Source organism: Salvia splendens, chromosome 12, assembly GCF_004379255.2.
Source record: "Salvia splendens isolate huo1 chromosome 12, SspV2, whole genome shotgun sequence".
Lineage (NCBI taxonomy): Eukaryota > Viridiplantae > Streptophyta > Magnoliopsida > Lamiales > Lamiaceae > Salvia > Salvia splendens.
In genome coordinates this window covers 13,277,599-13,298,864 of record NC_056043.1, presented here as the reverse complement: position 1 = coordinate 13,298,864, position 21,266 = coordinate 13,277,599, and the positions used below count along the sequence as shown (strand labels likewise).

General features: G+C 39.1%; 1 protein-coding gene across 3 annotated transcripts; it reads left to right on the top strand.

Moving 5' to 3' along the window:
* The first annotated feature begins 15,073 nt into the window (after positions 1 to 15,073).
* Positions 15,074 to 18,577, top strand: LOC121759455 (ultraviolet-B receptor UVR8-like). 3 transcript variants are annotated; one of them, XM_042155031.1, is made up of 7 exons: positions 15,074 to 15,279; positions 16,042 to 16,078; positions 16,227 to 16,504; positions 16,601 to 16,950; positions 17,034 to 17,435; positions 17,640 to 18,027; positions 18,123 to 18,577. In XM_042155031.1, exons 3-7 carry the CDS (start codon positions 16,283 to 16,285, stop codon positions 18,354 to 18,356), a joined length of 1,596 nt encoding a protein of 531 aa, XP_042010965.1. In that variant the 5' UTR covers positions 15,074 to 15,279; positions 16,042 to 16,078; positions 16,227 to 16,282; the 3' UTR covers positions 18,357 to 18,577. The 3 variants fall into 3 exon arrangements, with proteins under 3 accessions (XP_042010965.1, XP_042010966.1, XP_042010967.1); XM_042155032.1 differs by having other exon boundaries at positions 15,074 to 15,289; XM_042155033.1 differs by having other exon boundaries at positions 15,074 to 15,410.
* The last annotated feature ends 2,689 nt before the right edge of the window (positions 18,578 to 21,266 follow it).

Sequence of the window (21,266 nt, the reverse complement as noted above, 5' to 3'; positions counted from 1 at the left end):
TCAGTATGCCATTCTGGCTTAGGTGGAGGAGGTGATGGTGATGGTGCTTGCACGCGTTTCTCCTTTCGATTATTTCCCATTTTAGTTGATTCAATTTCGCCACTTGCTGGACGATTTTCTCTCGTCGACGACCTTCGTTTGTATATCTTAATCTATCAGGGTGCCCGTATTTTCATTCCAATACTATCGTACAACGATGATCTTATGCGACGACCTTAATACTCCGACTCTCAGTTGTTATCCGTATATCCCTTGATCATCCACTTACATAAATTTCTGAGCCGCAAAACGTGATCATTTGATGTGCACGGCTTCTCTCAGCTTTTTTTTTCTCAAGACCTAATGTCCGGTATGGTGTAACGTTCGATTCTTTGGCTGCTTGCTACAACTAAGCATAGATGCAAAAAAAAAAAATATTCGACTCTTGGTGTTGTTGGTGTACCATTTTGTATCAGTCTCTCGAAACCCATTCCTCATATTGTGTTTGCAGAGATCGAGCCATTGTCTTCCTTGAGAGTCTTGTATCAAGAATTTAGAAATCTATTTAACAGTCTTACTTGGATCAAAACGGGTTTCAACATGAGGAACACTACTGAAAGTGCCCTTGATTAGAATGGCTCCGAAAATGACTCAAGAGGAACAAGAATGAGCCACTACTTTCATTAAAAGGAAACAGTGATGCATCACTTGCAAATTGCAGGTAAATCAAAAGTTTTAAACGCACGAAAAGAATATCATTGTCAAGGAGCTTCATAGAAAGAAATTTATGAGAATCCAAGTAAGTACTGTAATTAATTTCATCCATTCTAGCTACAAAGGTGGCACTCTGTCATTTCCCGAGAATAATAGAAGCGTTCTCGAAAACCCTAGATTCTAGGTCAAGACTCTCGGTGTCGTTACAATCATTAACTGTCCTTGAAGATCACACCTTCATATTGTTTTTGGCACGCCCTCGCGGTCATGCTCATTAAAACATGGTAATAACCCTCTCGGCCTTAACGTGTCATAAGTGTCGTCATATTTGTAACGCGTCGTCGCATTAACATGTTATGCATGATTGCATTCACTTTATTTGATTGCAGGCACAATTTCTCATCGTTGTAAGGATACATCACCTAACATTTCTTCTTGTCTTGATCTCGTTAGAAACTTCCTTTCGTTTTGTTCTTATCATCCAGGGAAGACAATAGGCAATTGCAATAATCCGTCTAGTCCAAAGTATATGTTTTCGTTTGTCCCATCACTCAGGAAAGTGATATTGTAGTTATCAATTTACAACTATGTTCGAGCACGTTCAGCCTAGCATACTTCTTAGGCACTCTATGTTTTCTAGACATAGTTCATAGTCTCATACTTCAACATATATTCGATCGTTGCTTAACTCAAGCTTCATATGGATTCTACGTTTGCAACAAGGTTCAAAATTCAACATTTCACTTTCATATTGATTCTATAGTATTTCATCAATCATGAACTATCACATAAAGCGTCATTTATACCTTGCGCAGTCAAACATGTTTATCCATATAAACCATTTGGCATTCCATAGCATTTCATCCAGCATATATTAATATTTAAAATAGTAACTCAATCAATCCGTTGCCCATGGAATCACATTTCATAAATCATGCAATTCATGTCCATCTATATATCACAATCACGTAATTGCAACTACACACGCGTCATACTTTGCGTTTCATAGTTCCAAAATCATATGATTTCAACAAAATATGCATTAGAATTTTTGCCGTTCAAGTATTCAACATATATGTTCTTCAAACTAAATTCGCAGTTCAAACATGTAATAACAAGTCCTCATCTCATGCATGCGATTCGTTTTTCACGCTTCAATATCCATCACATTCAACACCTTCAATAACATACTCCCATAGTGTCTTACGTCCCATAGTTTCTCGCGTCTCATATGACCACAATATTTTCCAAAGCCATAGCATTTACTTTAAAATTCCAATAGGCCCAGAATTGCCATTTTTGCAAGGAACCATTTTTCCACCGAATTTCAAAATTTTCGGTAATTCATTTTAAAAAAAATCGCCAAAATGTTCTTACCGCTTCTTTCGTGGTTGGGCGTGACGAGTTGTGGTGTTGAGCCTTCGACGTTTAACACTTTAGTCTATCGATACAAGGGTAGACTACAACTCAAAAAGACTCTTGGGTCCAGAGCGGAAAGAAACTGAGGCTCTGATACCAAACTGTCACGACCGCCCTTTAGGGTTAATAAATACGGGCGATCGTGATTAAAAGGATTTAATAAACGGACGAAGAGAACTAGGGTTTCAATAAAGAGTTTGACCAATAATTAATATTTAATAACAAAGGCCAAGAGGTTGACGTTATCCAAATAATTAGGTTCAAAGCTAAATGAATGATGAGTAAAAACAATGTCTCAGCGGAAGCGTTCAAGAGAAAGAGTGACGTCATGTGTGGAGACACAACGACACTCGTAGTTCACAACTAACCAACCATGCTTCAATTTTAAATTGCTCAACACCACCAACTGCTCGTCGCCGCTCAACCTGCACATAGGGAAAACACATGCAGGGCTGAGTACTTAATATACTCAGTGGGCTTATGCCGAAAACATTTGATGAAAGTTATGTCATCCATACCATAGTGAACTCGAGTTTTACATTTAGAAAAGAAATATCATCGAGTATCACAAACAATTTCATAGACTGGCCAGTCAAAACAATCTCCCCACTTTCTCATCAATCATTCAATCACATCCTCTTTCCATCATTTAATCACATCCTCTTTTCATGGTGCGACAAAAGTGTGGCCATACTATTCGCCCACGAGACCGGCCGACTAGCAAGGACGGCTCACGATCTCACCTGTGTACACTAGCCTGATAGGGTTTGCGGCCCTACTCAGACCCGAATTCGTTTAACATAGCCCTATAGCCTAATGGAGCGAACTCACAAACTAGGCATCAGGCAACAATCTCAACATAGCCCTATAGCCTAATGGAGCGAACTCACAAACTAGGCATCAGGCAACAATCTCATCATCAAAACAAACATGGCATGACATAACAATTTAAACCACCCTTATCCCACCATAATCATACTTTTGAAAACGTAAAAGAGTTTAGTAAAAGAAAGCCCACCTCGAGTGCTTAATTTGAAATTACGTTCTTTCCTTTGCGATCACGATTCCCTTGCGAGGATTCACCTTTAACAATTTATATAATAGATAAATCAACACATTGTTTTAAACAAATAACTAAAAATGCATGCATCCTAAGCAAGTCTTTTATCTCGATTTATCTCGGTTTTCGATTGTTCGACGGCCGCTTACGCTCCCAATTTCCACCGTTGGCTCCTCGTATTTTCTTAATGATATCGAAATAAAATCCCCAAAATTATAAAAGGTGTAATTAATTATCGCAACAACTTTCCCTCGAACTATATTTATTTCGGACTTAGGATATAATTATTCACTCGTTGAAATATTCCAAAATTAATTAAATAAGTCCCCACATTTAATTTAATTATCAATTCAAGGATTTATTTAAAAGTTCGCCCCAATTAATTATCGGCCCAAAACTTAATTATTTCATCACCTTGTATCTCCAATTACCAAAATAAACCCAACAATTAAAAAAGAGCCCATCAATTTAATTAATCCACCCACTTCTAATTAATGAGGCCCAATTTTATTCAATGAAGGCCCAAGTCATTTAAAAGAAACAAAAGCCCAAATACTTCATCTTCTCCTTCTCCACGCCTCACTCATCTCTTTCTTCCCCCCTCTCTATCTCTCTTCTTCTCTCACTCTCGACCAAATCGGAAGAAATCCTCCATCCGTTCGTCGCCTGCTCCGATTCACCGTCGCCTTCCACCGTTGCCGGCCGCTGCTCACCGGAATCGCGTCGCTGCTGCTCTGTCGTTGCTGCTGCTTCTCCGTCGTCGCTGCTGCTCCGTCGTCGTTCGATCCAGCCAGGGGATGCTGCCGCCGGGAGGAGCCGCTGCTGCCCGCCGCCGGGAGGAGCCGCTGCTGTCCGTCGGCGGAAGGAGCGCTGCTATCGCTGCCCGCCGTCATCCCTGCCGGGAGCTGCTGCCGCCATCGCTGCCGGGAGGCGCTGCCTCCGGTCAGCCTCCGAATAGCCCCGATTTGCCCCGAAACTAACCCGTTCAGCCCCGAAACTCTCGATTTCAAACTTGCAGATAAGTTCTTACTCAAATTATGTTTCTTTTCGTTCTTAAACAAATTTTTGTTGGAGTTTGGATGTTGATAGAGTTATGTGTGTGTGAGGTTTTGCTTGATAATTGCGTTATTTTCTTTTGCTGCCGGACTCACTCCTCCACTCTCTAACAATGTCAAGAAAGAATGATTGTAGTCTTGTAGACGTTTCACAAGTATTATTTCACATAATGTTTGGCAGAATAGGGTGTAACAAGCATGTTTTTTTTTAGATTTAGTTTCGGATTAGGTTGATTTGATGCAACAAAGTGCTATGCTTGATGTATGGTTTGATAAAAGAGAGATTGGAAATGGGGTATACCTTGAACGGATCATGAGAGGATTATCGATAGCTCTCTCTTTCGAATTTGGTTCTCGATTTCTGCCGGAAAAATATTGAATGAGTTGGTTTGAATCATGAAAACTAGAATGAATTTATTGAGATTACCTTGAGAGAATGAAACTGGTTTTTCTTGATTGCAGAGAACGACATGAGAGAATTTGATTTGTAAATAAAATATAATAGAGAGAAGGTGGCTGAAGGTAGTTTAGGTTTGGGGAGAGATTTATGGGAGTGGGGAGAGGTGGTTTCAACGTGAGGATAGGAGTGGGATTCGAATTCCTCCCCTTTTTTTTATCTTCCGTGATTTTGGTTTAATTTGGATTTGTTTGGTATTTTATTTGCAGATTACGGAGGAGGAAAAATTCCATCACGGAGCAGGAAAATCTGCGTAAATTCTTTAATTAAGATTTGAACTAAAGATATTTTATTTTAATTAGTTTAGTTTAATTCGCAGCCCATTGTATTTTATTTTGAATTGTGCAGTACATAATTTATTTATCACGGACTGGACTTTTATAATATTTATTTAATTTATCGGATCCAACCCGGAATTGAGTCCAATAAATATTCCTCACGGACAGGAATTAATTAAATTCGCGCAGTCATTATTTCACCGTATCTAGTCCAACAACAATTAATCCACCAATAATTAATTCGCGGACTTCGCAAAAATAATAGCATTAAAACCAGTACTTTAGGGTTCGAAAAGTGGGGCGTTACACTTACTCAATCGATCCACCACCACAAATATAGTATCAAAACCCTGCGAACTTGGCAATGCTTCAATGAAATCCATAGAGAGATCTGTGAAAAGTGCTATAGGAACTGGAAGAGGTTGTAATAGTCCAGATGGAGCTGAGTTACTTGGCTTGTATCTCTGGCAAGTAACACATAATCGAACAAATTCTCTGACATCCTTTCTCAATTTTGGCCAATATAAGAGAGCAGATATCCTCTTGTAAGTACCCAAGACTCCTGAGTGACCAGCTAAAGCAGTTCCATGAAAAGTAGACAAGATTTGAGCCTTTAAAATCACATCATTTCCCACCACTAACCTGCCTTTCCTTCTCAGTTCATCTTTATTCCAACTGAACTTTGGGTGAGAATCCTTGTCTTGTTGTTTTTCCTGAAGAATCTTTTGTATCAAAGGATCTTGTTTCCATGACTCCTTGATTTTTGCAATCAACTCAAGAGGAATCACAAAAGAAGTCAAGGTATAAGTCATTACTTCTGGAACTCTGGAAAGAGCATCAGCCACTGAATTATCACAGCCTTTCTTGTATCTGATTTCATAGTCAAAGTGCATTAGCTTAGTCATCCAAGCTTGCTGCGTAGGAGTAGTTAATTTCTGATCCATCAGATACTTCAAACTCTGATGATCAGTTAGAATGATGAATTTTTTACTCTGCAAATAGTGATACCATTTCTTCACAGCCATCAAAATAGCTAGCAGCTCTTTTTCATACACTGATAGAGCCTGATATTTGGGGGAGAGGGATTTACTGATGAAGGCTATGGGATGCTTGTCTTGCATTAGCACAGCTCCAATTCCAAACCCTGAAGCATCAGTTTCTACTACAAACTCCTTGCTAAAATCTGGTAGAGCCAACACAGGAGCTGTAGTCATAGCTGCTTTGAGTTTATCAAAAGCTTCTGGTGCTTCTCCAGTTCATTTGAACACATTACCCTTAATCACTTCTATCAGAGGCCTTGCTATCACCCCATAATTTTGCACAAACCTCCTGTAATAACCAGTCAAGCCCAAGAAACTTCTCACTTGTTTCACAGATTTAGGCTGAGGCCAATTTCTCAATGCTTCTATTTTGCCCTCATCAGTTGAGACTCCAGCTTCAGAGATAACATGGCCAAGATACTCTACTTTTTTACACCCAAACGTACACTTACTTCTTTTTGCTAACAAGTTGTGCTCCCTCATTAATTCCATAACAACTCTCAAATGTTGTTCATGAGCTGCTTGACTACTGCTATATATCAAGATGTCATCAAAAAATACCAATATAAATTTCCTCAAATAATTTCTGAAAATAGTGTTCATCAGATTCTGAAATGTTGTAGGTGCATTTGTTAAGCCAAATGGCATAACTAGGAACTCATAATGCCCTGAATGAGTCTTAAAAGCAGTCTTATGAATATCCTCTGGCTTCATCCTCACTTGCCAATAGCCCGACCTCAAATCGATTTTAGAAAACCAAGCTGCCTCTCCTAGCTCATCCAATAGTTCCTCAATCACAGGTATGGGGTATTTATCTTTGACAGTGATGGCATTTAAGGCTCTATAGTCCACACACATTTTCCACGTAGAGTCTTTTTTTCTTTACCAACACAATTGAGCTTGCAAAAGAACTCTCACTATGCCTAATAACCCCAGCCTTAAGCATCTCCTCAATCATTGTCTCAATGACATTTTTCTGATGTGCTGCATATTTATAGGGTTTCATATTCACTGCTTCAACTCCCTCTTTCAGTACAATCTTGTGATCTTGCTCTCTTTGTGGTGGTAGTGTTTTTGGCTCCTCAAATACTTCAGCAAATTCTCTCAGAATCAACTTAAGATTAGGCCAAATTTCCTCAACACTGATTTCATAGCAGTAGTCTGCTTCAACTTCCACAACAGGCATGCACTGATTCAATTTCCTCTGATTTACATCCTCTTCTTCTGGATTCATGATGTGTAGAAAATTCAACTGCTCAGCCTTTGGTATCCACCTCTCACCTTGCAATTTCACTTCTTCTCCATGGAATTTGAAGATCATACTGAGATTATGAAAGTTCCATTTGATTTCACCCAAGGTAGACAACCATTCTCCACCCAAGATAAGATCATAAGTTTCCAGAGGAATAAGATAAACCTCTGCATGAAATCTGGACCCTTGCATCTCCCACTCTAATTTGCTACACTTTTGAGTACATTGCAAAATCTGTCCATTGGCTACTTCCACAGCCTTTGAGTTAGCAGGAAGTAACTTACAGCTAATTCTTTTAGCTTAGCACTCAGAAAATTATGAGTACTGCCAGTATCTATTATAATTCTTAAGATCCTCTTCTGACATTTCCCTCTAATCCTCATTATTTGAGGTCCATCCTTACCCCAAACCGCATGTAATGAAAGCTGTAATTCAGACTTTTCATCCTCAATTTCTTCATCTGTTTCCTCTTGTTCTTCATTACATTCTACTTCACCCACATCCAATAGCTGCACAACATATGATTTCTTTTTGCTACACTGATGATTTGGTGTAAACTTTTCAGTGCACCAAAAACATTCCTTCCTTGCTCTTTTTTCATCTATTTCTTTAGGAGTTAAGTTGGTACTAGCTCTAACCCCTCCAATTCTGTTACTCTCCCTGTTTCCTCCATTCCAATTATTCATAGTTCCCACTTTATTATTATTAGTAGCAGTCACTGACATTGGTCTGCTACTTGAATAATAGCTGCTACTAGCCTGTATAGTGTTCTGATTTCCCTTGGCCTTAACTCCTAAGGCTCTAACAGTAAGTTCTTGCAGCTTAGCTAAGGAGTAAGCTTCAGCTAAGGTCTTTGGTCCAAACATACGCACATGCATTTGTAATTCATCAATCAATCCGGACAAAAAGAAACTTAAAGCTTGATCTTCTCTAATTCCAGCTCTAGGATACAATTCATCAAAAATGTCCATATAGTCTTGTAGCGTACCTTTTTGTTTGAGGTTCCTGAGATCAGCCAAAGGATCCTCGTACGCATGAACACCAAAACGAGCTGCTAGAGATGAGCTATAGCACGGCCAATCAGCATAGGCCATATCTCCATGTAAGCTCTCAAAGCCTCTATGCCACTGCAATGCTTTCCCTTCTAAATGAATCGCAACCACTCTAACCTTCTCCTCATCCGGTACCTTAGCTACTTGGAAAAAATACTCAGCTCTCATCATCCATCCTTCAAAACCGTCACCATCAAACTTAGGAAACTCATATCGCGTCGATCTTCCCCAATCGGATCCATTTTCATACCGATTTCCCTTGCTACTGCCTTCACCGGTTTCCATTTCATGATTCTTCTGATTTTGCAGGTTAATCGCTGCAATTGATTGCATCAACTCTCTAATGTCGTTTTTATGCTCCTCTCTCATCTCATGCATTTTCTGCTCCATCATCTCTAGCATTTTCTTCTCCATTTCTGCGCCTCGAGTCACCGTTCCTACGTCCGGAGATCGATTGCTCTGATACCAATTGTTACGATTTTACTTCGCAACCTCCCTATCTTAACTCAAATCCATCGAGATTCCGCGATAAGACACAATCACAACACTTGAATGATCAATGAAAGGATGATTGTATTGATACGAATTGATAAAATGTTCTACAATCGTAATGAACACACAAAGAGGAGCTCCAGATCCACGATCTGAGCTGATTAACTCTCAACTAAGCAACTTCCATGATAGCTCAAAAACAGAGTAACTATGGCTATTTATAGTTCGCATCTTAGCTCATTCTTAGCTCGCCTCGATCATCTTCCACGTCGGATTGTTGTACACGTCATAGCTCTGCTCCTATTGGTTGATCACACGTGTTCCCGCTCTCTCATTGGTCGATCAATTGCTCTTTAACTAACTCAACTAACTCCTGCCACGTCACTGAGATCACATGTATGTTAATACACACGCACACGTTGCATGCATGTATGTTGTTGATGTTAATCTTGTGCATGCAACAGAATTACATTTTCCACCGTCCAAGAAGATATGACTTTGTCGCCTACTTTCTGTTACCCTTCGCGTATTTTGGAAGACTTCCCAACGCACAAGCGCGGTAACATTTTTCGTTCTTGACTTACGAACTTTGTATTCATACAATTTATCATATAAACAACGAACATAAAACGAAAAACATATGCGACCATATAATTCACATAAACATGAAATTAATCCACATAATCAGAGCCAAAAAATTGGCTCTGATACCAATTATTGGTCTAGTGCTCCTTGCACAACGGAAGACTTGTACAAAACTGTAGGGATCAGACCAGTCGGGGTTCACTAATTCCCGAGACCTCTTTGTTCTTCTTACAAGAGAGCTCAGCTAAACTCTCAACCACGCGGCTGATATTAATCAAGAATTACTAGCTAGATACTAGAATTGATATCTATCTATTACAAGTCTTGATATGACTCATAGAACACTCTTGATTAATCGTCTCTCAAGCCTTGAAGTTTCGTGCACACTAAAACAGCTTGTCAGTAACACCAAACAAGATCCTTACGGATCTAAAGTTATTACACAAGAAAGAACAAGAGTCAAGCAGAGATCCGAATAGATCAAAGGATGATGCCTCAGCCACCCGCCTATAGAGTCGATCTATTCACCAGAAGTAGATCCAAGGGAGCACCGTTGAATCGACTAGAGATCACCCTCAAACTGTCGATATCTCCACCACAGAAACCCCTTCACACCGGAGCAAGATCCACCGCACATAATCTCGGACTAAAGCCCTCACACACAAAACCCTAGTTCTCACCAACACACAGGCAATCGAAGAGGTTGCCTTCACCGGCACTCACATTGATCAATCACACACAGAGTATTGGAAGACCAAGAAGAAAATTGCCGGAGAACTCATTGGAGAAGAAGAGAGAAGAGAGAGCACACACTGAATCGAGTGAGTAGAAAGAGAGTGAGAGAAGTGTAAAGTGAAGAACAAACCGGCATACACTTCATACATAACAAACACAACCCTCTATCGCACACAATCTCAGACTAAAGCCCTCAACATACATGCGATCGAAGAGTCTATAAAGTTTTTTTTCCCTCTATATATATCTCTGTATTTACATAAAATGGAATTTGTTGTAGGCATTTTTTTGACCTCCACATATCTCAGAATTTTTGCACAAAATCCAAAAACTTGATGCGTAGTTTATTAACATTAAAATAGAGTAAGTACTGCAACTTGGGCTTTAAACGCTGTTTTTACTTTTGAGCAACTCGATTTTGAAGAATTTTATACTAATAAACAAGTAAACAAAATAAGTAAACTATAGGAATAGATCAAGCAAAATTAGGAATTCTAGAGCGTTGATTTCACCAACTCTATTTCGATAAAATAATATTTATGACATCATCTGGACAACTGGAATTAATAAGACGATCACTTATGTATTCTAAACCTCATCTCAGACAATCTATAATTTTAATTACACTCAATATTGGATTAAAACATCATACTCCCTTCGTTCCAAGATAAGCGAGACATTTCTTTTTCGCACTCATTTTGAGAAAATGATATTATAAAATAGTTAGAGTGAAGAAAGAGTAAAGTAAGAGAGATAATAGTATAAAGAAAGAGTGTTATCTGAAGGGGTTGTCAGCGGAAGCGTGCATCAAATAAATCAGATAATAATTGCGATCTATTTAACAGATTATTTAGACAAAATCTATTCGCGTAATTATCACATGTATCATGCTCATAACTTGAATTAAACATGCTTTAAGTATAATTGAAACCTAAAACATGCTTTTCTAAGAAGTAGGAATAATAGCTTGATGATTCTTCAAAGAATCGACGATAACTCGCTACTTCTCCTCGTGAAGATGTCGAGTACTAGACCACGGATTTTCTGACTGGTTCCCAAACTGTATTCCGATATCAGTGTGGACTGATCTCACCGGGATACTAGGACTTAAATAAAGGAGACAGAAAAACCAATCTCACGGAAGAGAGCTGAGAGAAAAATCGTCCTCTTTTGTATAGAGAGGGAGACGAAAATTTTGATAGAAATTAAGTGTATTTTCTATTAGGTTTGGTATACTGAAAAAACATGTTTCGAGCAAGTTCGCGCGAATTGAATCTTGTCTGTATACGGAAAACTCTACAATCCACTTTTAACCCGATTCAGTATTATTCGAGCAGTATCGCACAAATAGGATCAATATATTATTACATTGTGTTTGCTTGTGCATTTATAAGATGTTTTATAAACATTTAAATGTATAAGAAGCAAACAAACTCTAAGTCTTTTGCTTAGTAGACTGGTTGTGGGCGTCATCCACTTTAAGGTAACACAGTCGGTTCTATGCAATGTTTTGCAAAAGAAAAAGAAGAATTTCATAACTCAGATAGACTTAGACTACCTATCGTGAAAGGTTGCAATGTCAGTCTGATTATTTCTAAGCCTTTTTTAAATAAGATGACATTGGTGTGGTATAACACTGAATGGATCTAACAGCAGACGTGTCTTTATGCTATATGCTGAAAGACTAGGTCTTGATAAAATACTATTTCTTAATCTACATATGTTAGCATTGAGCATACGGTATTGATTATGCACTACTTTGACTTATCAAAAGGTGCGGGTTTTTTGCAACCCAATAATCCTGATATATTGGGTAGTGGTAATTAATATCTAGCGGTGCTAGGATTGCTATTATTTTGAATCGCGCGCGAGGTGAGTCTCGTTTGATAATGTACTCAAGGGGAGCTTGAACAAGTTTTTTATTATTCGGAAACTGACCAATTGGAATTTAATTATTCCATGAATAATAAATAAGTGTTTCTTGCTAAATCCACTCTTAGAATTAATAAGATTTTAATTAATTAAGTCCACAGCAGACATTAATTAATTAATGGACATTTAAATCTTAAGCGCGGGAAATAAACAATAAACAAAACGAAAAACCGGATTACTTGTAATTTCGGATTTGGATGGGCAGTGCAATATTACTTTTGTAGTGGCTGGTCATAATATTCCAATATAAGCTTATATTAAATTGTGGGTTCAATTTAATTAGTAAAAAGCTAATTGGGTGAGGCATGAATTATTTGCGTTCTAGCATGCAATTATCTGTTTAACATGTGAATTGATTAATCGCATAATCGGTCAAATAGATCCATGTCTGATTTATTTGTTTTTGTTGAATATTGTTGGTGGACTATTATTTGGTCTATGAATTAATTCTGGCCCAAAGTCGAATTATTGGGCCAGGCCCAAGCTTGTAAGCCCTTTAGCCCGATGACTCTTACTCTCCACCATCTGATTGCTGCCACGTCTCCCCTTCACTTAGATTATGATTTTACACCGTTGGATGGAGGGTTTTGTTTGTTTTAAAAAAAAAATAACTCCTATGTAAGGGAGGAAATTACAAATAAACTCCTATACTATAGATAGGAGGAAATTACAACTGATGTCAAGGGGGCTCGAACTCGGCACCTCATGGGTTTAGGGTTTAGGGTGAAGTGTGAAGTGTGAAGTGTGAAGTGTATGCCGGTTTGAAGTGTGAAGTGTATGCCGGTTTGTTCTTCATTTTACAATTCTCTTACTTTCTCTCTCTACTCACTCGATTCAGTGCGTGCTCTCTATTCTCTCTTGTTCTCCGATGAGTTCTCCGACAGTTTTCTTCTTGGTCTTCCACTACTCTGTGTGTGATTGATCAATGTGAGTTCTAGTGAAGGCAACCTCTTCGATTGCATGTGTGTTGGTGAGAACTAGGGTTTTGTGTGTGAGGGCTTTAGTCTGAGATTAGTCTGAGATTGTGTGCGGTAGATCTTGCTCCGGTGTGAAGGGGTTTCTGTGGTGGAGATATCGACGGTTTGAGGGTGATCTCTAGTCGATTCAATGGTGCTCCTTTGGATGAAGATGTAGAGGGAAAAAAAACTTTATAGACTCTATATGGATGAAGATGGTGGAGCAGATAGTTAGTGACAGATGTATATTGGAACAAGAAGGTAAAGTTTTACCCAAAACATAGTAATAATAACAATGAGACATGCATTAACAAAATTGTCATTGGTCTAGTGGCAAAATCAGTCTCCATGGTTCAATTTCTAACTAAGGCGTCTGTATCTTACTCCTCATGTCCGCGAATAGAAATCTCGTTTTTTCATTTTAATTTGTCTGCGAATAAGAGTTCTGATTCATTTTTACTATAAATGGTAATAGAGTCACACATTTCACTAACTCATTCCTCACATTTAATTTAAAACTAATATATACAAGTTGGACACATATTCCACTAACTTTTTTTCACCTACTTTTCTTAACATTTCTTAAAACCCATGCTGCCAAAATATTGGACTCCTAATGGCGGACGGAGGGAGTATATTTTATTTTTTAAATCTCCGCTAATTGTTTTTCATTAGAGAATTTATATCTCTTTATTTTTCTTTTAATACTTCAACTGTCTACTAAAAATAGTTTCATTGTAGGTTAACATGAGCTTTAACGCAAATTCAGTAAAGTATAAAAGAGAAATAAATAAAGTGGGTATAGTAGAAGAGAGAATGAGAAATATGGATAAAGTAGAAGAGAGAATGAGAAATATGGATAAAGTAGTAGAGAGAACGACAAAAAAGTGAAAATAAATTGGAAGTAACTTTTCATTTTTAATATAGATATTGGCCATTAATATCATGGAACTTTCAAAAAGTTGGGTTTTTCCACGAACTTTAAATTTGGCTAATAATATCACGAACCGGAATTTTTTCGGTTATATTAATATCACGAACTTTTATCCGAGTTTGTTATTTCCTACCAGCGAAAAAAATCTGATTATATTAATGGATTGAAGAAGAATTTCGGAGGGTGTGCTTCAAGAAAAACCATCCTCAATGATTTAAGAACTTGAAGCTCTCGAAATTATGGTCAAGAAATTACGAAAAAAATCTGTATCATAATATTATTTGCCGAAATTTTTTCGCTGGTGGGAAATAACAAACTCGGTTAAAAGTTCGTGATATTATTTACCAAATTTTAAGTTCGTGGAAAAAAACCTAACTTTTTGAAAGTTCCATAATATTAGGGATCAATATCCCTTTTTAATATTCCTTCTGTCCTACGTTTCAACGCGAAATTTAAGAAAATTGTGTTTAATGAGTTAAACAAAGTAAAATAAAGTAGAGTAGAGAATAAAGTAAGAGGGAATGGAAAAAATAAAGTAAAATAAAGAAAAAAGTATGTGTGATTAGATCATTAGATGTTTTGTTATAGTAAAAAAAATGATACTTGGGACAACCCAAAATGGAAAAACGAATTTTGATAGATTAACGAAAATAAAAAGACTAGGAATGGGGTGGGAAAAGAAAATTCGAGAATATTTTGCCAGTATTAAGTTTTCAATTAAAATATGATACGTAATTTAATAAATTTTATGTTGAGTTTGCTTAACGCAAAAAAAAATTATTATAAAAATCTAGTACTACTAAAAAAAATTAAGGTGTGTTTTACCGAGATATCCCAAGAATGTTATCGTAATTATGAAAGGGAAACATAAAGAGGACATCAAATAATTTTTTTTTGAGTTAATCAGTAATAAATTCCAATAATAAATTCTTGATTTTGTTAGATTTGGATAATTTATAATCTTCCAAAATCTTGGCATAGATACACCAAATTCTCTTATCTTCTTCCACACGAGATAAAATTTAATCTACCATGTGCCACTGGCCTATTTTGTAGGTCAAATTCATAACAAATGTTTACATGTTGTGTGTGATGATATAAACACGGTTGACACCTCATCTCCTCATACACAATTTTATTCATTCCAACCGATTTAGAGAAAAATAAAGGCATCCTATATATACAGACTCTCTTTCCAATCAAAAACTCTCCCTTTTGTCTATCTTCTCCTTCTCCTTCTCTCTTCAGGGAAAAAAAGGAATACTGCACAAATTTCCCATCATCTAGATCAAATTTTTAATCATTTGCGTCGTCTTTCAGGCTAAAAATTCAACCACAAGTAATCACCTGTAAATTTCTCTTTGGATCACCAAAATTTAAGACTGTTGCTTTGTGATCGGAAATTTTTGATGAGTTTTTCATAGCAGATGCCACGTGGGTTTTGAGGGGAATCTTGTGCCCCTTTTGCATGTAAAAACTTTTGCTTTTCTGGGATTTTTATACCCCTTTTGTTTCTTGATCTGTTTATGTATAACAATGTGCAGAATCAAGACTGACTTTTTTTTGTTGTTGTGAAAAAAATTCCCACTTGATCTTGAGAGTGATCGTGGAATTGAACTTTTTTGGGTGATCGGATGTTGAAAGATTGGATTTTGAGGTCAATTTGTTTGTGAAATTGCGATGATCATTGTTTTGGAATCATCATCATCGGCCAAATTTCTGTGATTTTTGTTGGGATATTATTCAGTGGTGGTTTTGGGCATGCTTCATTTAACAGTATTCTTCATTTTGAGTATACGTATAATCTACGTTTGCACTTTTTTTTCTTGTGGAGATAATAATTGCTTGTTATAATGTGTTTGCTTGTTAGATGTCATTTGATTTGATGCTCTAATTTTGGGTATTTTTTCTCTTTTCTCGTTGAATCAAACTAGCAAAGGTTGCTTTTTTTGGTTGATTAAGGTCTGATCGCTGATGTGTGGCTGTGTTTCTGAACTAGATATGACTTTGATGTTGTTTTCTTGATCTTTAGCATCTCTTTCTAGTAAAGAATTCGACTTTTTTTTGCATATTTTGATTCTTGATTGTGTATTTAATGCAGGCTTGATTTTGAAAGCAGTGAACTAGAAGGTAGAAAGGTATATTAATTATTGAATTTAAATCCCTGCATTTTCCTTTATTAGATTGTGATCTTTCTGTAGTTGGATTATCCCACTCTTGCCTAGTTAAAATGGTAGAAAAAATTGGAAAAAGCTTACATTTTATTGTGAATTTCTGATCTTTCAGTAGTTCGATTATCCACTCTTGCCTAGTTAGGGCACTGCAGCGACAGAGCGGTGCCCATGGATACCACGGCTAGTGGAACATCGAGTGTTCAGTACCACAACGTCACTGAGCAGGCAATCGTGCCCCTTGCTCCTCCCCCCGTAGCACACCAAAGGAAGCAACGGCATTGCTTTGGTAATGCAATCCCCGGGGAGTTCCCGTTGTCTGCTAACCCCTCCATCGTCCTGCATTTCCTCTCTGCCTGCAATTTAAACCCGCAGGATCTTGCCAAACTCGAGGCAAGTGTGTTTTGTTTACGCTTCCCCAAAGTTGGAATCTTGTTTGATATTGTGGTTTATGATGCTGCTGATTGAATTCAAAATCCTTTGTTGCAGGTGACTTGTTCATTTTTTAGGCAGCCTGCGCACTTCACCCCTGACCACGAGCTCTCGTTGGCTGAGCTTGCAGCTCATGATATGTGCCAGAAGAGGGCCATATTCAAGCCAATGACTATAGAGCAGCAGCAATGCTTGAAGCAGAGGTGTGGGGGCTCGTGGAAGCTCGTCTTGAGATACGTTCTTGCTGGGGAGGCATGTACAAGAAGGGAGAAGTCGCAGGCAATAGCCGGCCCTGGTCACAGCCTTGCTGTGACCTCTAAAGGCGCTGTGTATTCGTTCGGTTCCAACAGCTCCGGACAGCTTGGACATGGAACCACGCATGAGGAGCCCCACCCTTCTCTAATTAGGTCGGTTATCCTTTCTGAACCCTAGTAAAAATGATGATTCTGCAAAAGGGTTAAGTTAATAACGCACGATTGTTTTGATGCAGATCTCTGCTAGGAGTTCGGATTATTCATGCTGCGGCTGGGGCTGGACGAACAATGCTGATTAGCGATGCAGGACGTGTCTATGCCTTTGGTAAAGATTCTTTTGGTGAAGCCGAATTCGGGGCTGATGGGAATAAGTTAGTAACCACACCTCAGGCAGTCGAATCTTTGAAAGATATCTTTGTTGTGCAAGCTGCTATTGGGAATTTCTTCACGGCCGTGTTGTCTAGAGAAGGAATGATTTACACGTTCTCTTGGGGAGACGAGAGCAAACTCGGCCACCAAACGGAACCTAATGATCTTGAGCCACGTCCATTGTTGGGGGCGCTCGAAAACATACCTGTGGTTCAAATTGCAGCTGGATATTGCTACCTTCTTGCTTTGGCTTGTCAACCTAATGGAATGTGAGTTCTTTACTATCCATATTTAAACATTACTACTTACCTATTTATGCCTAATAATTTCAAGAAATTGAAGGGAAAAAATCTTGATTTGGACAATGCTTGAGTTCTTGGATTTGTTAGTTTTGATGATGTCCTTGCTAGCTACTTAAATGTTGGATTTCGTCGTGCTAACACATGATATGCCCCTTGTTTGGATGTTATTAGGTCAGTATATTCTGTCGGGTGTGGGCTAGGTGGGAAGCTTGGGCATGGTACTAGAACCGACGAGAAGGAGCCAAAATTGATCGAACGGTTTGTAGAGTTGAATCTTCAGCCTGTTGTGGTTGCTGCTGGTGCTTGGCATGCTGCAGTGGTTGGGAAGGATGGAAGGGTATGCACATGGGGATGGGGGCGGTACGGATGCTTGGGGCACGGAAACGAGGACTGCGAGTCAGTCCCCAAAGTAGTCGAGGCACTGAGCAATGTCAAGGCCATACACGTTGCAACAGGGGACTACACGACCTTTGTGGTCTCGGATGCTGGAGATGTCTATTCTTTCGGATGTGGAGAGTCATCAAGCCTTGGACATGATACTGCTGCTGCTGATGAGCAGGTTAATTTGTTCCCATCCCTCTCCGTTTTATCGTCTCCCATATTAGGATATCTTGTTTAAAATTTGGTGTCTCAATCCCTGATCTAAATGAGCAGGGAAACAGGCAAACGAACGTGCTGAGTCCGGAGGTCGTGACCTCATTGAAGGAACGAGTGGTGCAGATAAGCCTCACAAATTCGATATACTGGAATGCACACACGTTTGCACTCACGGACTCGGACAAGCTCTACGCCTTTGGGGCTGGTGACAAGGGGCAGCTGGGGGTCAAGCTCGCGGCTAACCAGACGGAGAGGGCAATTCCGGACCGTGTGGACGTGGACCTCAGTTGACCTCTGCCTTTAATCTTATTATTAACATTGCATTGTAGATTTATGTTTATTGCTCAGTGTAAATAGAAACAGTGATTGTGAATAAAGGTAGGATTTAGGAGCTGAAGAATTAACCTCTTTTAGAAATTTGTTAGCTCGTTGTCTGAAACCAGTAAATAGTTTGAAGACTTGTCAAGATTGCTTTTTTAACTAATTTAGATTGGTGAAAAGTACTTTTTTAACCATTTGTGTTTCTATTTTTATAGTTCGCGTATTTTTTTTTATTATAGATGAGTGTCAATTTTGGAATTCTCCTCTAATCCTTGCTAAATAAATCTCACTGTATCGTGTAATTGTCGAATCATTTGTATTTCTTTTGTGGGTCATGAGTAATGTTGCTGATTGTGGTTATGAACATAAGCATGTATCAAATACCTTGCCCAATTTTTCATTCTAGAACGAAACCTACTTAATTGCATTTACCTTGTGCGACTTACAAGAATTGTTTTTGCAAAAAATTTGTTGCGATTAGAATTGTTAATGTAATGTAATTGCTAATTGCTAGTATTTATTACACCCATGTCTCAACATAAGCAAGTCATATTTCTTTTTGGGATGTCCCACCATAGATAAGTCATTTCTCTTTTTATCAAAAAATCGATCTCTTACTTTATTATTCCCTTACTTTATTCTATTTTCACCCCTCTACTTTTCTCTTTCTCATACTTTACTCTCTCAATTTGAACTCTTTAAATATCAATTCATTAAATCTCAAGTCCAAAAGAAGTGATTTGCTTATCTTGAGACGGAGGAGGGCGTACCAATTCAGCATTTCAATAATTCTTGAATTCAATAATTATTACATTTAAGTTGCGAGGTCTTATGATATGTTTATGCTAAAAGTTTTCCTTATTGAACTCATCTTAGAGTATCCACATCCATGTTCTTTGGCAAGAGCATGGAAGTCGGCTCGGACCCACTTTTACTCCCTGCTCCTTCGCAAGAGCACAACACCTACATTCATGCTATTCCGTAAGAGCATGCTCAAGGTCCCACCAATCTATTATTCAATTTAAATACTTCAATTACTAAAAATACTTTCATAATTTTAAAATGCATTAAAAATACTTGAAATACTATTATTGTAATATCCGAAAATAAAATAAATAAATAAGAATTTTACTCTTTTAATTAAGGTTTGAATTTTGTGAATATCTTGTTTAAGATATGGTTTGGTAGTCTTAATTGATTTATATTATTTATGTATGTGAATATTTAGATTTTTATGGTTAATTGAAAAACAAAATAAAATCCTAATTAACAAATTATATCTCTCTCTCTCTCCCTCTCTCTTTCGGTTTCTCTCCCTCTCCCCACTACTTTCTCAACCTCTCCCCACTCCCACATAACCGATGCACTCCCTTTCTTTCCAATCTCTCCCTCACATCGGTTCCTCTCTTTCTCTCTCGCAATCGTTCTCAACATCACGGTAAGGTCTCCCTCTTTCTCCCCCTCGGTTCTCACCTTTTTCCTTTCACTCCCTCTCATCGATTTCTTGGTTCATCAAGGTGTTACTCTCTCTCGTTGTGAATCGGAGTCGGAAGAGGAAGTAAAGCGTTTGAACTACGTTTGAACTATCCGGGAAAGGTAACCCAAGACCCTAACTCATGATAATTTCAAAAACACATGCATTTAGGACGTTTTGAATGTTTTAGATGCTGAATAGGCTTTGTGATTATGTGTTTGTGTGGGGTATGTCTTCGGTGGTGACTGACAGTGGGTTCCGACCCCTTTTTGACTGAGCAAACGATCTCCTTTTGGTACGAAATTTTAACTGTTTAAACTTGGGTGTGTCTTCTGTGTGGTGTGTAAATTTCAGCTTCATTGGACGTCGGATGATTTTATAATGATTTTTGTAAGTAAACTGCGCAGTTCTGCGAGATGTACGTTTCTGGGTGATGTGTTTTTGTGCAATGGGTGTGAATCTGGGTGTTTTGATATTATGATGTATGTGGGTGTGTTTGGCCAAGGGATGGCTCGGAGGAATCAGTGTTTGGTTCGAGTGTTTTGTGTGTGTTGGCCGAGAGTTTTAGGGTTTGGCCTAGGGGGGTGTTGTGGAGAGTTTTGGAGGGTTGATCTCTTGTTTTCGGGTGTGTTTTGGGATGTAGAATGTGTGTTGTGAATGTCGTATAAGGTTTGAGAATCGTTGGTTGGGGGAAAACTGGTGTGCACTTGATCGGGCCAGCGGCCGAGACGCCGAGCCAGATGCCGAGCCAGATGCCGAGACAGGTGCCGAGCCAGTGCCGAGAGAGGTGCCGAGACGGGCGCCGAGCCAGATGCCGAGCCAGATGCCGAGCCAGATGCCGAGACAGGTGCCGAGCCAGTGCCGAGACGGGTGCCGAGCCAGGGCCGAGCCAGACGCCGAGACATGTGCCGAGCCAGGCGGCCGAGACGGTCGGCCGAGGTGCCGAGCCAGGCTGCCGAGACGGTCGGCCGAGGTGCCGAGCCAGGCGGCCGAGACGGTCGGCCGAGGTGCCGAGCCAGGCGGCCGAGACGGTCGGCCGAGGTGCCGAGCCAGGCGGCCGAGACGGTCGGCCGAGGTGCCGAGCCAGGCCGAGACACCGAGCCTTTTCCGAACCTTTTCCGAGCCATGTGAGCCGTTTGCACAAGGAGGGTATACCGGGAGTACGGGTGTTTCGGGTGTGTGTCGTGTGCGCGTCGTGGGTGCGTGGTATGCGTGTCGGGTGCGTGCGTGGTGTGTTTCGGACGTGTGTTTTTGTGTGATTGACTTATAAGATGTTGTTAAGTGTGTGTGCGTGTAATGTGCTAGATGTTGAAGTCATCCACGTAGGAATCATGCATTGTCGTTTAAACCTCGTCTTTCCTGACTCTAATTATGATATTTATTTATCTTTCAAAAGGGTGATCTTT

What these genes read in the sequence shown, in the direction of transcription:
- LOC121759455 (XM_042155031.1), top strand. Translation starts at nt 16,283, where the DNA reads ATGGATACCACGGCTAGTGGAACATCGAGTGTTCAGTACCACAACGTC. An exon ending in AGGATCTTGCCAAACTCGAG is followed by an intron (nt 16,505 to 16,600) that starts GCAAGTGTGTTT and finishes CCTTTGTTGCAG; the next exon opens with GTGACTTGTTCATTTTTTAG. An exon ending in CTGCTGCTGCTGATGAGCAG is followed by an intron (nt 18,028 to 18,122) that starts GTTAATTTGTTC and finishes CTAAATGAGCAG; the next exon opens with GGAAACAGGCAAACGAACGT.